Here is an 18,581-nt window from a genome sequence, read left to right as displayed (position 1 = left end):
CCCACCCTACAAACTGGTTTCTCAGGAGAATAATAGTTACAGTTTGTACATGAAGGGTTGTCTTGATTTGTGTATGCACCTTTGCTCCAAATTATTTATAGTCCTACCTTAAGAAAAAGCTAGCTATCGAGTGATCACAGATTCTGGAATTTATTTTTATGAAGTGAGACCATCAATACTGTAAGCCAAAGGCTTAATACTATAGTCTTGTATTAGTTCATACTGGAGAACTGTGTGGGGTACAGGGCGGAGAAGGTTCCTGCGTCCATATCTGAAAGCATTCTTTCAGATCCTTCTCTCCAATGTCAAGCTCCAATAACTGTCGAGGGTGGGGGTGGGAAAGGAGTGGGAGGCAGTCTTCACAGTTGCTCGGCCCTGGATAAGTAAGTGAGAAGAGCTCCCTTCCCAGCAGAGCACAGCACTGACAACGCCAATAGGACTCGCGCGTATATGAAGGAGCAGTTGGTGACTAGACTGACATTTCCTAAGCAGATTTTTGCGAGAAGGGAAACTTAATACCTGCAATGAATATTATTAATGCAAGGGGTAGCCAGAAAGACAGTTCCTTGAGATGGCAGATTGCTTTGTGATTTGACTTAATTCCAGTTCATTTTGTGTTTGGATTAAAACCATCTCGGATAGTTGCATTGTTTTGAGACTAAAAACCTAAGGAAGAGCAGTAGGGTATGAATATTCAAACTGGATTATTTGTTGCCTAAAAGGGGTGTGTACAGAAAAACCAGGCATCAGATAGGAGGTGCAAAAAAGTCAAAGTAACTGTGATGTCATAGCAAGACTAAGGGAGGGCAGCAGGTGAGAAAGAGGTAAAGTATTCATCCTTGTAATTGGTCAAACCTGTTTTTCTGTCTTAAATGAAAATTATAGACTGACACCATCAAAAAGGTGTTGTAAGGCAGCATTTTGAATACAAGCTCCAAATAATGCCAGAGATAACACTGTCAATTTTCATAAAATCTTCCTAAAGTAAATTCTTGTGATGAATACTGATGGCTGGGTTAGAAAGCTAACAGTTACCTTTATCAACTCGTAAATGCTTCCATGTTTCCTGAATCACCTTTAGCCCGCAGCCAGAAGGTTCAATGTGGAATAAGGCCATTTGATTGAAATCTTTCCATTTTAGACAGTGAAACTTAAGGTCGATATTGATATGGACTGAATCCCTTCTGCATAACTGGACTTTGGTCATTTGACACAGGATGTTCCAGGGCTGATAGGTGTCAGGAGGTGCCAGAGCCAGGAAACTGAGGAACTCAATGGAAGGAGTGGTGGGCAATGTGGACTGTGAGTGAAGTATTGCAAGGCAGCCAAGGTCTGTTTGCAATAGGGTCATTCTTCAGACTTTAAGGAGATTTCATGGATCTATAAACCATCATGCTCCTGTTTGAAGCAAAAACAAGGAAACTGATTTTCCTATGTTCCTCTAGTATCAGAGGGACTTCTGACTCAAAAGGTATCATTTGAATGACTATGTACCACTTTGGAGATAAGCAAGTTATTTATTATTATAATAAATAAAACACATACACACTTTCCTTCACCCACCATGTCCCATGCTACCCACTGGTGGTCAGCGCACATCATAGTGAGTGATCAAACTCCTGGTCTCCTGGTTGAACTCCTGAGGGGATACTATGCATATTAGCTATATCTATATCTATATCTATATCTATATCTATATCTATATCTATATCTATAGCTATATCATCTATCATCTATATCTATACAATCCTTCTCTTAAGGATGTGGAATGGGATTATGTTTGTTATAGTGAGCCATATATTCTAAAAAATAAGCCTGATTTTTATTTGTAAATATAACATCTGTAATTAATTTATATTTAGTTGAAAGTAATTAATCTACCTTTTCTTGAAAGTCTTTTTCCTTGTTTTGCCCTTAACTCAAACTATCTGCTTACTAGTCAGTCTGAAGTAATGACTGGCCAAGGGATTACACATTTTTATTTTTCACATTAAAAATTTTTTAAATTGTAGTGAAATGCAATATTAATATTTATCTGCCATCTCAACATTTTCAAGTGTACATTTCAGTAGCATTAAGTACATTCACACTGCCATGTAACTAATCCCCAGAACTCTTTTCCTCCTGCAAAACTGAAAGTCCACACCCATCCTCCCCTCCCCACAGCCCTGGTAACCACTATTTTATTTTCTGTCTTTATGACTCTGATTTCTCTGGGTGCCTCAAATAAGTGGAATCATAGAGTTTGTCCTTTTGCCATGGATATTTTACTTAGCCTAATGTCCTCAAGGTTTATCCATGCCATAGCAAGGGTCCTAATTTTCTTCCCGTTTTTGGCTGAATAATACGCCATTGTATGCATCTATCACATTTTGTTTACAGACTCATCTGTTGGTGGACACTTGAATTGCTTCCATCTTTTGGCTATTGTGAATTTATTTTCATTTTTATATTGAGTGTTTTGTTTCATTTCAGGGTAAGAAGCTGCCTTATCACCTTGGAGATGATGCAGAGGAAGGGGATGTCTCTGATGAAGACAGTGCCGATGAAATTGAAGATGAGTGCAAGTTCAAGCTCCAGTATGTAAGTGACAGACTTGGCCCTAATTTTTACCTGCTATGTGCTGCAGTAAAAGTTGCAGCTGTGTTGGAATCCTCACCAAGATAAGGTCATTTATTGGATAAAAAAAGGATATTTGTTGAAAGTTACTCTGTGTGCTTGCACACAGACACTCAAATGTTTATTGAGTGAATATGTCAAGGAGTCTTGTGTCTTTGAGTTGGATAGAATGTTAGTGATTTACCCATGTGACCCTCTTTCCAGGGACAAATCCCCTGCTATCACAACTTGAGCAAAACTCAAATTGCAGTTCCAAATGTCACTGTCTTTGTTGAAATAGACTGACTTTCCTATTGTCTCTCTAGCTCCTGCTAGCAGCCCTGCAGGCTATCTGTCATGGCCAACTCACAGGACCCAGCTGCTTGGGGCTCTAGGATGCCCGTCCCCACCCTAAGAAAATGGACCATGGGCCAGAGAATGTCCCAGCTCCTTCAGACATGGGGCTCTTGGCTTGCTCTTTAAGTTGCCACATCTTAAATAAATAAAATGGCATAGAATAGTTTGTTACCCGCAGGGTGCTTCAGACCCTTGTCCTACATCAAGGAGTCGCCTTTCTGAAAAAGCACCACTCAGCCAGGTCATCCCAGGGAAATGCAAGCCAGGGGCAAATGTAAGGCTTAAAGGTTTACCCCTCCCAGCTGGGGACTAGAATTTCTCAACCTTACCCCCGCCACTCCCATCTTCTGCAACTCATGTGATTGTCAGGATCGCATAATACCCTGAGAGTAGCATTTGCTCATCTTACTTTGGTATAGGGCTTACAATTTCACCTATGTAGAAAAGTAGTACTTCTCTAGATAGCAGAACTACTGTATTACTCTGCTCTCAAAAAAACAGTGAAGTTTTGTATAAATTCTTCTAATTTGCATCATTGCCCTGAGTTTATCTATTACATTGTTAAAAAATGGTCTGTTCCTTCTAGACAGTAGTAGCTGTGCTACCTCCCTATAGGCACCAAAGGGAGCCGGCATCATTCTGAAAAGAGGCAAGAGCTGAAAAAATGACAGCTGAAGTCTCAGTAGACACTTCTTTCTTGGCTTTGATACACTTTAAAAGATTCAGCTTGAAGTGAAAAGGAAAAGTCACCATCTGTATTAATCTCTCGCCTTTTGATGGTTTATCTTGGTTCAATTTATTACCACTCACTAATGGGGCTCTGGTTTTAGAAAATTAATCTAAATCTATTTACATAAGTGAAAATACACTTAGTATTTTAAATAGTTTCTTTTTTACTCTCCCAGATATTTACTATATTGTGATTAATTACTTGTGATTACGAGTAATGTGGCTCAAATGTCTTAGCTTTGTTTTAGAAACCAGACTTTTGTCTCTGATTTTTACTATCTTTGCATCTTGTTTCCAAGATCTGTTGGTTGCTAGCCTCATTTGAAACAGGGAACAAAGAGGTTTGACTAAGTTACAAGTTTAGGGAGTGCTGTTTTTAGTGAAAATGATGATAAAAATTTAGCTATTATTACAATATAGTCATTTTTTGCTCTGAGTAAAACCCAAGTTGTCTGGGTTCTACATCCACCCACTTATTTAATTTTTTCTTTAATGCCAGTGAGCCTTTTAACTTTCTAAATTAAATATCTGTAATTATAAAATTAAGTAGCTATAGTTTTTTCTTAAGAGGGAAAGATCAGTAACTTCACCTGTAAAAATATCCAACTGATTTCCTTTTATCTTCAAAGCTTCTTAGTTGGTTTCTAAGAACCCATATGGGAAGATAGTTTCAAACATGATTCCATAAAGATAGTTATGATTTTTAATTTAGATTCTTTGATTTGGGCTTAAGTGAAGGCAGAAAACACCTCAATTGTGAAATTTTACAAGTGTGTCTTTGTTATACTTTCAGAGAGAAAATATATAAAGAAATCAACATACTAGCCCAGCTGGTATGGCTCGGTGGTTGAGCATCAACCTATGAACCAGGAGGTCATGGTTTGATTTCTGGTCAGGGCATGTGTCCATGTTTCTGGCTCGATCCCCAGTGGAGGGTATGCGGGAGGCAGTGGATCAGTGATTCTCTTTCATCCTTGATGTTTCTATCTCTTTCTTCCTCTCCCTTCATCTCTTAAATCAATAAAAATATATTTAAAAAGAAAAAGAGAAATCAACATTCTAGTGGAAATTTGTAGTTTTTACTATACTTTTCCAAATCCTTTTTCTCTAATTTTGAACTCTTCTAAGACATGGGGCTGTTGTCTTTTGAAAACCGAAGTGTTATCCTGTAATCAGTCAATTTATACTCCTATTGTCAGCAGAGGGTTCAATGCATTATCTGAATGTCAAATGTAAGTTGCCTGATCTTACCCCGAATGCCTGATCATATTTCTGCAAAAGAGGATGGACTGTGCATAACTATGTGAAACCTTAGAGAAAGTTCTTAACCTCAGTTGTAATGCAACAGGGTGTGGTTAGATTTATGTTATATCTGAATTATTGCAATAAACATTTTAACTTAGCTTTCATGAACATTGCAATACTAACTCCTGAGGCTTAAACAGATACATATGCACATTCAACCATTTTTTATTCAGCATCTCTTATTGGAGATACCACCATCATGCTATTGGAGTTGGGGCATCTATCAGTAAATAAAACAGACAACAATCTTTGCCTTTATGGAGTTAGACATTATTGAGAGAAGGGGAGGATAGACAAGAATTAAAACAAGTAAGTAACGTCTATACTTATCACTGTACTAGGCAGTGATAGTGCTAAAGGGACAAAACGAGAGAAAAAGTGGAGAAAGTGTGTGTGTATGTGTAGAGTCTATTGAACTTTTAAATTGATCAGGAAAGGTCTCAGAGAGAAGGTCACGTGTGAACAAAGACCTGAAGGAAGTGAGGAGTTACCCATGCTGGTATCTGAGGAAGAATGTCCCAGGCAGAGGGAACAGTGAATACAACGATCAGAAGCAGGATTTGTGGCTCGCCCAGCATTATCTTCGTGTTAAGCAGAGCCCTCACACAGGCTTCCTATTCCTGTTAGTCTACTGCTATTTCTAACCAAGGGATTCAAATCACACAGAAAGTCTATTTCTCATGTAATAATTCCTTTCTGTTGAATTAATTGAGTCCTTTACGTTTCTGCCTCCTACTGTTTTTTGGCTTCAGACATAGAGAAACTCGGGCTCATGATGCCTAAGCCACAAGGTATAGCAGTGTGTTCAATGATCCAAGAATCACACAGCTCAAAGGCACAGGGAACAGTTTCCTTTCAAACACAGTAGTTACCAGATATGATTCAGCGAGCCAACTCACCATTATTCATCTTCATGGGGTCTTCTAATGTCAAGGTGCCTTATAGACTTTCCACCACCATATTTCAACTTCACTGATTTTTTTCTCCTCTTCTAAAATCCTCTGTGAAGCTCATCTCGTAAACAAGCCTTCAACAAGTTTTAAATGAGTCCTAGTATAGTAACATGTCACAACTTTTTATTACACTAATGCCCTAAAAACATTATTCAATCTGGGTGTCCATCTCACACTAGCACAGCCACTGTTTTCCTCTCCTCCTACTCCTTTCGCCACAAATTCATCTTCCTAAATGATTTTTTTTTTTATAAATGAGCTATTATAAGGCCTATGGGTCTTGTTGGGCTAAGAGTTGTCAGCACTCATAGAAGGGATGAGTTACCTCATGAGGTGGTGAGGTCTTGCTACTGAAAGTGTTCACACAGAGACTAAATGCCTACATGCTGGACATGCTGTTGTATCCTGGCAGCAAGGAGTGGGGAATGGGCAAGGTGGCCTGGAAGATTCCAGTGGTTTCTAGAACCTGCTACACTTCTGCAATCCTGCCGAAGAGTAAAGGTAGTGAACATTTAAGGCCTAACATCATGTATATATTACAGTCATGCACTGCATAATGACATTTTGGTCAACCACAGACCGCATATATGACAATGGTTCCTCAAGATTATAATGACAATGGTTCCTTAAAATTATAATGACAATGGTTCCTTAAGATTATAATGGAGCTGAAATATTCTTATCATCTAGTGATGTCATAGCCATGGTAACATTACAGCACAACACATAACTCACATGTTTGTAATGATGCTGGTGTAAACAAACCTACTGCCAGTTGTATACAGTACAAGTATAGCACATACAACTATGTACAGCACATAATCTTCAATGATGATAATTAATGACTATGTTATTGGTTTATGTATGTACCATACATTTTATCATTATTTTAGAGTATGTTTTTCTAATTATGAAAAGAAGTTTACAGTATGCTGTGTTACACCAGCAGTAGCCTCATACGTCTCATGTTCACTGTGCCTCTTGATCTTATCATTTTCTCTTGTGCTTGATTTAATCTACTGTTGTTTTGTACAGAGTAACTTGCTGTACAGGCTTGTGGCCCAGCAGTGGCTGTACCATGGAGCCTATGTGTGTAGTAAGCTATATCATCTAGGTTTGTGTGAGTGCACTCTATGATGTTCGCACAATGACAAAATCTCCTAACAACACATTTCTCAAAATGTATCCCCATTGGTAAGCAGTGTGTGACTGTATATATATGTGTATGTTCCTTGTGTTTCGAAGGTATTGTCTTTTGGGAACTAAAATTGCTGAGAAGAAGTCTCTTATTAGTCTAGTTTTTCTTTTCTTGTTGCTAATCTGTCTTCCCTTTCCATCTCATTGTTCTGTATTGTCACTGTTAAATGACTAGGAGTGGATTTATTTAGCTATTTTCTTATCACTCAGGATTCATTTCCTATTAGCTCATATTTTCTTTCATTCTGGAAATCAACCATTTTTTTAAATTTTAATATTGTTTTATGCCACTTTTTCAGTCCTGTTTCTCTGGAAGTCCTGTTAGATTTATGTTGGGATCTCTCTGTCTATTCTCCAAATCTCATATTTATTCATAATATATATATTTATCTTTGTGATGACTTCTGGGTACCATCTGCAATATTATTTTTCAATTCATTAATTATCTCTTTGACTTGGGTCTAGAGTTTATTTAGCTATTGCGCTTTTCATTTCAGTACTATACTCTTTATTTACAAAATTTATTGGTTCTTTTTTAATAGACACTTGCTCTTATTTAATTATTTGACTTCTTAGTTTCTTGTGTGTGTTTTTATGGAGCTATTTCTTCATATCTTTGAGCATCTAAACACACTAATTTTAAAGTGAAAGAGTGAATTCCTGTCCCTTGGGTTGATGTTTTTACCACTCTGTCTTGACATTACTTTCCTCATTGGTTTTAGAATTTTGAGTTAAAGGCTTCATTTTGAGTGGGATTTTTCCTCTTTCACCCTCTTTCATTCTGTATTCACCCTTTTTATCTAGTGATTTGGGAACTGCCTCCTCCTGAGACCCTCCCTCATTTCATATTACATAAGTAGGATCAGATGAAGCTTTTCTAGAAGATTCCTGGAAATACAAAATCATTCATTTCAATGTGATTAATTCAGATAAGGAGAAATACATGGGTCATCCTTGACCTTCAGGGTGACATTAATTGTGTGTGACCCCTCAAAGTTGAGTCCATCTAAATATAGAAGCACAATCACATTGTGAGCAAAAAAATGAATTATAAACTTAAACTGTTTGGTCATTTGGTTTTGACTTAGTGGAAGTGGGTTCATAGGAAAGGGAGGTAAGAGCAGGCTGGAACACCAAGAGAAGATTAGAGAGAGATTGTTGCAATTGTTAAACACACAGACTCTGGAGCTAGGCTACCTAAGTTCCAAGCTGGCTCTACCACTTGCTAACTGTATGACCTTGAGGAGCTCACCCACCTTTCTAAACCTGAGTTTCTTTATCTTCTTTTTCTAAATGGACATCATAACATTTCAAAATGTTATTGAGTCTCTCTCTCTCTCTCTCTCTCTCTCTCTCTCTCTCTCACCGACTACCTGTTTTATAAGTTGCATTCACACTCCTGGAAAGTGACTGCCCCCGTGGCTTTGAACTGTGGCAGTAGTATCCTCTCCTGGCCAAAATTGACATCTGAGCTGGAGAAAGAGCAGATCTACAATCCTAGGACTCCATAACATCACACACGTACATTAGGTGACAAACAATCAAATCTTGAGAGTCCTGTAGTCTGAAATTATCTCCTGATCCTCCTGAGAATCTGTGCTTTTGAAAGACCTGTTGCTATTTGAAAGCAACTTGAGACAAACAGAAAAAATAAGGATTCTATATTCTGTCTGATTCATACTGAGAGCAAATCAAATCAATGGGCTCTATTATTATAAAAATAAGTGATTTCTCCCTGTAGGAAATATAAGCCACTCTCATTCTCTGCCCGTTTGCAAAATTTGACTCTTTATGTACTAAGAGAATAAAATAATAATTTAACTTTAAAATGAGGGCTAAGTTCACCCCCTGCAAAGAACTCAGAAGAATGCCCAACACATGATTTGTGCTCAGTAATTGCTAGACATCATCAGTAACAAGAATGCCAGCAGCAGCATGATTATTGCTCAAGGAGGTCCTCACCTGGTCCTTGAACAGAAGAAGGTGTTTTCAAGGAGCTAAGGAGCAGACAGGAAACAGTGGAGCACGGGAGTACATGGCTGAGTAGCAGCTGCTCTTCAGCCCAGGTTATGGGTTTGCAAAGCTGTAGTGCACTCACCAAGCACAGCTACGATATTGTTCTTTCTGCCTCCAGACTCAAGCCCAGAGAGCCAGAAGACATTTGGGGATGGTGAGATAGTCCAGTGTTTTGTTTGTTTGCTTTAAAGCACAGATGCTCAACTTTGGCTGCACATTGGAATGACAGAGGAGCTTTCAAAAATCCCAGTGCAAGGCCCCTGCCCAGAGATTCCCCTGTGAATGGTCTGGGTGTGTGCCTGGGGTTTAGGAACACTCCTCTGGTGATTCCAGTGTTCAGTGTAGAGCACCACTGTTTGAGAAGGTCCGCCTTTAAGGGTCAGCCCCTCTACCCCAATCTCTCCCTTTTCCTGCTGCTTCTCAGCCTGGAGCAGTGGCCAAGATTCTTGGTAGCCCTTCACTTTTTCAGCGGTCCTTTTCTTTCTCGTGAGAGATAAAACAAGAATGTGTTTATATGTTTGATTTATTTATTTTTAGTAGGTATTCCTGATCATATGTACTTCTCAGAAAAGGAATTCGGAACGGTGATTACTTCCCTTGGGGAAACTACTCCTTGTCACACTAAAGGGCTACCTTCCCCTCCCCCTCCCTCTCCCCCTCCCCTTCCTCACCATGCATCCTCCCTTTCCCACTAGCTCAGGGAACAAAAGAGCGAGAAGCATGTGGTGTTCATCTGTGGTCTCTGGTGCCGCTGCACAATGGCTGGCAGGTTTGAGGTTGTGTGTCTGTCTCCGCTTCCTTTAAGCAGTGCTATTGGGCTCCCAGACCCAGTGATAATATATTAATGAAACCTCAGCCACACTTTTATTTGTGGCCGCTGATTTTCTTGTGCTGAAAATCACAGGAAAAGAAAATCACAGAATATCATTCCTTCAGCAACAACTCCCCGTGTTTAGAGGCTGTGAAGTGAGTAAGTACAGCCTTTGCATTAATCATTCACGATTTCGCCAGCACCAGTTGGCTTGGCTTTGTATGTTTAGCCTTGCTGTGCTGACATTGAGAGTGTCTGTGCATAATGGCCACAGTTCATCTCCCCACTGTCTGCGACTCAGTGTGCTCTGATCCAGAGAAGGAAAGGGAGGGGAATTTGGGGCATTCTGTGTGACCTGGGCACACCAGGTACTCTTGCAGGCTTTCTCTTTGTGTCCTCCTACCAAGCAGGCCCTCTGCCAGGCTCTGGGGCATTTGATCAAATGCATTGGGGGATTTGCTTCCTGGAGTTCTTTTCTTGGATTCCCTTCCGACCTTAAGCGAAACCTAGTTTTTTCCACAGAGGGGTACTGGCCATATATTTTCCAGGTGTCAAAAAGGAATAATGCTTGTTTAAAATATGAGCCTGCTCATGATGAACTTGACTCAAGAATTTGTCTTTATTTGGAACAGCATAAAAGGGGTGGCTGCAGCACTGTACGGTGAAATAGGCACAATTTCGTGTTGGAAGTCTTAGGTTCAAGTCCCAGTTCAGCCACTTCATAGGCATGTGTGTTTGGACAAGCTTTTGAATCTTTCTGCCTGTGTATCATTATGAGTAAAGTTTGTCTAACCATAGTGCTACCATAAAGGGTGTCTAGCAGCTCAGATGAAATATTGTTATATGAGCGTGCTTTATGAGTCTTAGCACAATATAGTTGTTTTTTTCTATATTTCCCTGTGCTCTTTTCTCCATGTTCAAATGGTTACTAGTTCTCCTTGATACTGTCTTTCTCATGCTTTTGCTCATGTTGGATGCTTTCACCCTACTCTGCCAGATGATCAGCTCTTAGTCATTGTAGTAGATTGATTTGTTGCCACCGAAGGATTTGTCCAAGTGCAAACCCCTGGTATCTGTGAATGTGACCTTATTTGGGGGAAGGGTATTTTCAGGTATAAGTAAGGATCTTGGATTGACTGGTGGGACTTAAAAATCTAATGTCAAGTGTCCTCATAAGAAAAGGAGAGGACACAAACAGGAGGGGAACACCCAGGAGGAGGCCATGTGATGACCGGGACAGAGACAGAAGTTATTCTGCCACAAGTCAGTAAGGGCTTGGTGCCACTGTAAACTAAAGGAAGCAAGAAAGCTAGTGTCTTTGGGAGGGAGTGCTACTCTGCCAACATCTTGATTTTATACTCTGGCCTTTGGAACTGTATGAGAATGAAGTTCTGTTGTTTTGAACAACCAGGTTTGTGGTAGTTTGTTACAGCAGTCTAAGAAAACTAATACACTCATTTTTTTACAGCTTGGCTCTAACATCCTCTGCTTCTGGAAGTCTCTCCTACATTCCCAAGTCTCTCCAACATTCCCCCCCTCTGTGTGCCTGTGATATCCCTTACATCTGTCACTCTACTTGCACCTGCTTCTATAATTACCCATTGATGAGGCTGTCTGTCTCCGTGACAGCAAGGATTCGGTGGGGTTGTGCCTTGTTAATGTTTCTCACCTGGCATATAGCAGCTTGATATGTATTTGTTTTGTGCAAAATGAATTTTGCTCTCAAACGCTCTCTTCTCTTTATCCCGTCTCCCACCAGTGCATTGGCCTAGGCTCTTAGTGCTTGTGGTGGGACCATGGTCTGGGTTTTCATCTGCAGGCACCTTTCCACTCTCTGGCACACTACCTGTTCATAATATATCTAAAATGCTTTTCTGGCACTGTCTACCCAAAGACTCTCAGCGACTCCACTCCTCCTGCTTTCAAATGCCTCTACTATCTGGTCCCAAAGTATGTTTTCAGCTTTATCTGTCACTACCCTCCTTTATAAATTTCTGCTTTAGGAAAACTAATCCATTCGTGTGTTTATAGAACATGCTTTACTAATGTGGAACCTTTGCTAGAACTATGGATGGCAGGAAACCCTTCTCTTCATCACTGTTGAAATCTTAATTACCATGCAGAGATTTCCATAACATTCTTTTCCCTTCAATGAAGAAAGTGAGTGTTTTAAATAGCATATTTTTTTCTCAATTTTATCTATGTGGATATGGAAAACTTAGTCTCCAAAAATTCTTGCTGGCTTTCCCTCATTTGAGAGCATAAAGTAGCACAGTGGGAAGGGTGTAGAGACCTGAGTTTGAATTCTATGTCAATTGCTTGCCAGCTCTGGAACCTTGAGCAGCTTATTTAATTTCTCAAAGCATCAGATTTTGCATCTCTGAAATAGAAATGACAATAAGACTTTATAAGGTCCTCGAGGGTTGAATGCAATCATGATAATAATTTTTTAATGGGATTGGTGGGGGGGAGAGGGAGGACCAAAATGGTACAATGAGGTTAACTTATTACAGTTAATTGAGAGAGAATCAAATTATAAAAGCAATGTTGGCTTGAATGAAGGGTGTATTCTAATGGATTCTGTGTTTCTTACGGACAATCATTTCCATCGCTTAATTCTTTGCAGAATAACGGGACCACTGAGCACCAGGTGGAGTCTTTCATAAGGAAAAAACTGGAGTCACTGTTAAAAGAATCTCAGATTCGAGACAAAGAAGATCCTGATAGTTTCACAGTGAGGGCTCTACTGAAGGCCACGCATGAAGGCTTACATGCACACCTGAAGCAGGTACAGGCTGCCCTCTGGTACTTGTCCTTTGACAGGAAAAAGAAAGCATATCATATGTGTTGTTTCTGAACATTTGTCATTTGGGAAATGCTCCTCCAGTTTTATCCATTTCTATCTTCCGATTGCTTGAGAAATAAAAATCTCCTGTTGCAAAATAATGTGAGAAATAGTTAATAGTTGGATGGGTGGGGCTGAAAATGACAGGGGAAAGCCCAGTACCCCTGGACTCACCTTCCTCATGCTTGCGCAGGTGAGCAGAGAAGCTTGAGCCCACCACATACTGCAGCCTCTCACCTGTCTGGGTTTGGGCAACCTCCATGCCCTGTTGATTGCACTTCCTGGATGTGTCTTCCATCTGTCCACTTCCCTCTTCTTCGTGGCTGTGTCCCAATCTAGGCCAATGTCAACTCTCACCTGGACTTCTCTTGCCCTTCTTCAATAGAATCTCCACTCTGAAATCAGCATGGTTCTTTAAAAATGCAAATCTGATCATGCTACTCTACGGTTCAAAATTCTTCGGAGGCTTCCCATTATGCTGGGGATAACTAACAAATTCTTCGACTAGGCTTTCCAAGGACCTGCATCATTGCATCCTTGCCTACCTTTCCAGATCTCCTCATTTTCCTTGTCATACCACCTCTCACAATTGTCTTACCAGCCACAACTGTTTCTTCCATTGTCTTCCTCACATTATGTTTCCTCTGCCTGGAACACTCCATTCTCACATTTGCTCTAAGTCCTGCTTAGTCTTTTAAATTCCAGCTTTAATGTGATGTCTTAAATGAGTCCTGACTTGAGTGCTGAATTGGGTTAGCTATCCCCTTTATATTGCCCATAGTAGCCTATTTTATCTTCTCTTTTCTGAAGTTTTAAAACCACATTTGCAAATACTTGCTTTTGTCTGTCTACCTAACTAGACTATAGATTCCATGAAGACCAGAACCATGTCATTCTTGATAACCATTATTATGCTGGCTTCTCTAGTGCTTGGGACTTAGCAAGACCTTCATAAATAGTTGTTGAATGGATGGTTTGGGAGACATATATTTTATATTACACTTCTATATAAAGAGGGTGTGGGATGGGGGTGAGCCAGGCAAGAAGAATCCCTATTTGATCACTAGCGGTAGCTTTGTAACTTTGGATATATTCTTTAACTTCACTATATTTCAGATTTTTTTAATCTGTAAAGTTGAGATTTTAATCATACTTATCTCAAAAAATGGTTGTATATATTAAATGAGAATATATATAATGCACTTAGCATAATTCTTGGGGCATAGTAGGTGCCTACTAAATAGAATGCCCATTTACCTTAACTTGCCTGGGACAACCCTGTTTTATATCTATTGTCCTATTGTAATTATTAAAAATACCCCTTTTCACTCTTAAATGGGTCCTGTTTGGGACAATAAGTGACATGATCTCCCTATAGATGGGCTATTAGAAGTAGAAAGGAACTCAGAAGTTAATTGGGTCATTCCTCCTCCATTTCATAGATAAGAAAACAGGTCAGGAGAAGAGGCTTGCCATAGGACATGTAGCCACTGATGGCAGGACTGGGTCTCCTAACTTAGAAAGCAGTGTTGCTTCTATGACCGCATCTGGCTACCTTCTTAATTTCAGGATTTTTAAACAGATAGTGGTCAGCTTTAATAGATCTTCAAAGGCAGTCCATATATATAAACGGTCAACTAAAATTACCCTATAGCCCCCTACCCCGCTAGTATTTTCTGAACTGCCTCTTTCTCCAACTAATAGTCTTCCCCACTCCCCACTCCAAATGGCATCTCTGATTATTCTATATGGATGCCCTCCCTGGCCGTTTGATTTTAAATAGTTTTACTTACCCACATGCATTCCATGAATGAGGTTATCTCTTTTTCTTCTTGGTTTGGCAGGAAGTTCTGGGAGGGCATGGCCTGTTGTGCTGGTCTCTCCTTAAACCATGTCATTAGTAGTGAATTCTTTTTAGGGTTGATAACTTAATAAAAATCTAAACCCTTTTAGCAGAGTGGCCTTCCTACATCCTAATGAGAGAGAAGCTTGAGCAAGGAGATCTCTAGCCTAGAAAATTAACCCACATGAGGAAAATTCATACATTTTTTCCAGTGCTCACCACAGAGGGAATTATTTCAATGAATAGCTAAGCTTTGCTCTGGTTTACTTAAATAAAAATGATCTTATTACCTCACACATATGCTTGGATTTTATTTATATTTCATGTTTTTAAAATTCCAAATAAGTGTTTGATCAATGTGATTTTTTTTTGGTAGAATTGGCTCTTAATGATTTTTGGCCATTTTTCAAAATTAAATCTATTTTAACTGAAGGTGATTTTTTCCCCACTCAAGGCATTCAAAAGACTACATCCTATGCTGTGGAGAGACTTGTGATCAGGTACTGGGTGGGCCACTGAGAGGCCTTTGACCCCAGCGCTGGCCAGCTGCTGGCTGTTCCTGTCTCCTGGCTGGTACCTGGGCCTCTCCATGTCAGTGTCCCCCTGGCAGACTCTGCCACCTTGTACTGGAGGGGGCATAGCAGGAGGAAGTGACCTCATGCTTCCCACTTAGAGGCAGACAGAGAAGTCTGCCTGCCATTTCATCAGAACGAAGGAAAAAATAAAAGTAAAGAAGAAAAATAGTTATATTGTGCTTTATTTTCTCAGCATCCAGATGTGAAGGAGAGTGGAAAGAAATCACATGGACGATCCCTCATGACCAACTTTGGAAAACATAAGGTACTGAATGAGATTGAAAAATGAGTGAAATTCACTTAAGTTAAATCTGGAAGGTAACTGGAGAATATCATCATGGCCTTGGAATAACTGAAGGTTGCTTAAATAGGCCTCCAGAAAAGGAAAATATTGATAATGAAACGACTTGGAAATTTAGGAATTGCTGTTCATCAAAAGTATCAAAAAGCAAATAATACTGGCTAAGAATATTGTCAATACATACATGCAATAGAGGTCTTGTATCTTGACAATATAAAGAATTCCTACAAATCAATAGAAAAGACAGGTACCCTAAATAATAATAATAATAAAAACTGGGCAAAAGATTTATAAGACACTTCACAAAAGACTTGAAATGGCTAATCTGGAAAAGGTGCTCACCCTTACCTGGGAAATGCAAATTAAAATGCCATTGAGATTCCATACAGACCCACCCCAATAGCAAACATAAAAAGACTGACAACACCCAGTGATGGTGAGGAAGTTAAACTCTCATACAATGCTAATGAGAATATGCATTTGTAATAGTACAAATAGGAAATAGTTTAAGTGTCCATCAATAATAGAATGAATAAAAATTATGGTATCTTCACATAAGGTAATATTTATCAGCAAAAATGACAAAATTGCAACTATAAACAATAATATGATTTTTATAAACATGACACTCAGCAAAAGAAGCCAGACCCAAGGGAGTACATGCAATTTGATTCAATTTATATGAAGTTTAAACACAGGCAAAACCAAATCAATAGGGTAAAAGTCAGATTAGTAGTTACCTATGGGGAGAAGGCAATGCTGAGTGGAAGAATAGGGTAGATAATATTCTTGGAGGGTAGATAATATTCCATTTCCTCATTTGCTTGTTTCATTTTGTGCATGTCATCATGCTGGGTGCTTATAATTCTTGTACTTTCCTCAGTGAAAAGGTTATATAAGTAATCAATTATTGGATGATGAACTTTGTGCGTGAGGTTTCTGTAAAGACATTTCTTGTGTTTTAAGGAATATTGTATCTGAAATTTCCTGCCCCATCAGTAGGATAATTTCTTAAAAGGTCCCCAAAATAGTCATTATAACGAAAAACTGAAAACAACCAAAATGTTCACCCATAAGGACTTCTTAAGTGAATCATGATTCATTCACACAATGGACAATTATGCAGCCACTAAAAGATGATCACTCTAAAGAGCTCATTATGCAAAACATTAAGTAAAAAAGTAAAATGAAAAATTGATTACATGGTACATTAAGCATGATAAAAAGTGCTCGAACTGTATGTAAAGAAAATATATCATCATTTTTCCAAATATTATCTGCCATTGGTGATTCATTTCTTAATTCTTTTTGCCTTTTATGTTAAAAAGGAACTTCAAAAAGACACTTATTTTAACACCTCAAGGTACTAATTATATGTAGCATTAGAGAATATTTTATTTCTTGATTACCGCTACTGATTTAAATTAAATTTCTTTTGCAAAGTAAACCTTTTAGGCTGTATTTGTGCTACCATTGACATAGAATTTATTATGTCTCAGGCCATAAAAATGAATGCCTATAAGACTATTTACAGATTATTTTAATAAGTATTAATAGTACTTAAAATTGAAAGTTAATATTCTGTAGCTTAGAGGATGACTTCCCATGCCATCTTATTTTATCACCACCACAATAATAATTCTTCAAAAAAGATGTTATTGTCCTGCCCTTTTAAGAAACACAATAGGAAGCTAGAGAGGTTGGCCAGCTTGCACAGGAGATCCTCAGAGCTAGGGCTCCCACACCATGAGCACTGAGGTTTGTGAGTCATAAACTACACCTGAGAAGGTTCCAGACCAAATTGGTGGCTCACTGTGAGTGCAACGGAGTCGAGTGTGTGTATGCCAACAGTGTAGCTGGTTTTGTATTTGTTGAGTGTGAGACGATCGGAAAGGTAACATGGTCTCATGGCAATGTGAGTATGGAGTCCCTTTAAAGCTACATTCCCCAGATGTCCAGGCTACTCTGTGTGAAGGTCTCGCCTTTGTTGGTTTGTGGAAACTGTTTTGATGGCAAGGTTTTCTGCAATGTCCTCCCCATCATTTGTATTGTGAAGGTATGTGTTGCCAAATAATGGGGTTCTCTTTAATGTGATGGGAGCAAAACCTCATCATTTCAAAAAGGTTGTATGTCTAACAGCGAATGTGTCCAGACAACACCAGATTAGTCCTGAAGCCTTTCAGCCTGAATCCTGTGGGTAACAATTTCATTCTGCTGCTAGAAATTAAAAGGGGTCAAAACCTCAACAGAGCAGTTTGGTATAGATGGTTATTTGAGTGCATACTGATCGAAAGCAGGCATGGTGGTTAATCATTAAAAATAATGCTGCTAGCTTCCAAAAAGATCAGATCTGCCTTTTATAAGTCAACATGAATAGCGAGCTTCCTATAAAGACGATATGTTATTCCTTAATAGTATTTAAATAGATTTTCCTTCTTTGACTGTCATTCCTTATAGAGACCGTCAATGCATGACGAATAAGGTCTTTCTAAGACCTACATTTTATGTGGCTTGGAAATCAATTTTAGAGCATGAAACCCTCAGTTTTGCCTTAGTATTATAATTATGGCCATGGCCATGCTTATTATTGATGGTCAGGCAAGGTGCAATATCTGGGCATTTAATTCTCCCTCCAGGTTATTGTCCGTCCGTCCGTCCGTGTGTGTGTGTGTGTGTGTGTGTGTGTGTGTGTGTTAAATGTTAAAGCCCAGTCCATTCTCTGGATGTTGTAGATGTACCTGATGCAGTGAGTTTGTTGTTAAGTTTACTGTAATTTTTTTCCAGCAGAAAACCACAAAATCACAGTCTAAATCTTACAGTACTGATGATGAGGAGGATGCACAGCAGAATCCTGGCAAGGAGATAGGCCAGCTGTACAGGTAAGAAGGTGTCTCCAGGTTTCTTGCTTAGACTCTCTGGGCCTCTCCATCCCCATCACCTTGGCTGTTTTAGTTGTATGTATCTAGAGAATTGGATCACAAGATAAAGTACTCAGTGCAGTGGGGCCCGTAAAGATAACTGGATATGAGATCGATTCTGAATGAGCTGTGA

At 39.2% G+C, this 18,581-nt stretch overlaps 1 protein-coding gene across 1 annotated transcript in view; it reads left to right on the top strand.

Moving 5' to 3' along the window:
- The window catches only part of PLCH1 (phospholipase C eta 1), a 146,320-nt gene that overhangs the window by 108,937 nt on the left and 18,802 nt on the right, over window positions 1-18,581 (top strand). Inside the window, 4 exon segments of the mRNA XM_015567911.1 lie at window positions 2,476-2,583; window positions 12,593-12,754; window positions 15,423-15,494; window positions 18,318-18,409. Coding sequence (XP_015423397.1) covers window positions 2,476-2,583; window positions 12,593-12,754; window positions 15,423-15,494; window positions 18,318-18,409 — 434 coding nt within the window.

The sequence above is a fragment of the Myotis davidii genome, unplaced genomic scaffold, assembly GCF_000327345.1.
Source record: "Myotis davidii unplaced genomic scaffold, ASM32734v1 scaffold1284, whole genome shotgun sequence".
Lineage (NCBI taxonomy): Eukaryota > Metazoa > Chordata > Mammalia > Chiroptera > Vespertilionidae > Myotis > Myotis davidii.
The sequence above is the reverse complement of the archived record's forward strand: the minus strand, read 5'-3'. Positions and strand labels throughout refer to the sequence as shown.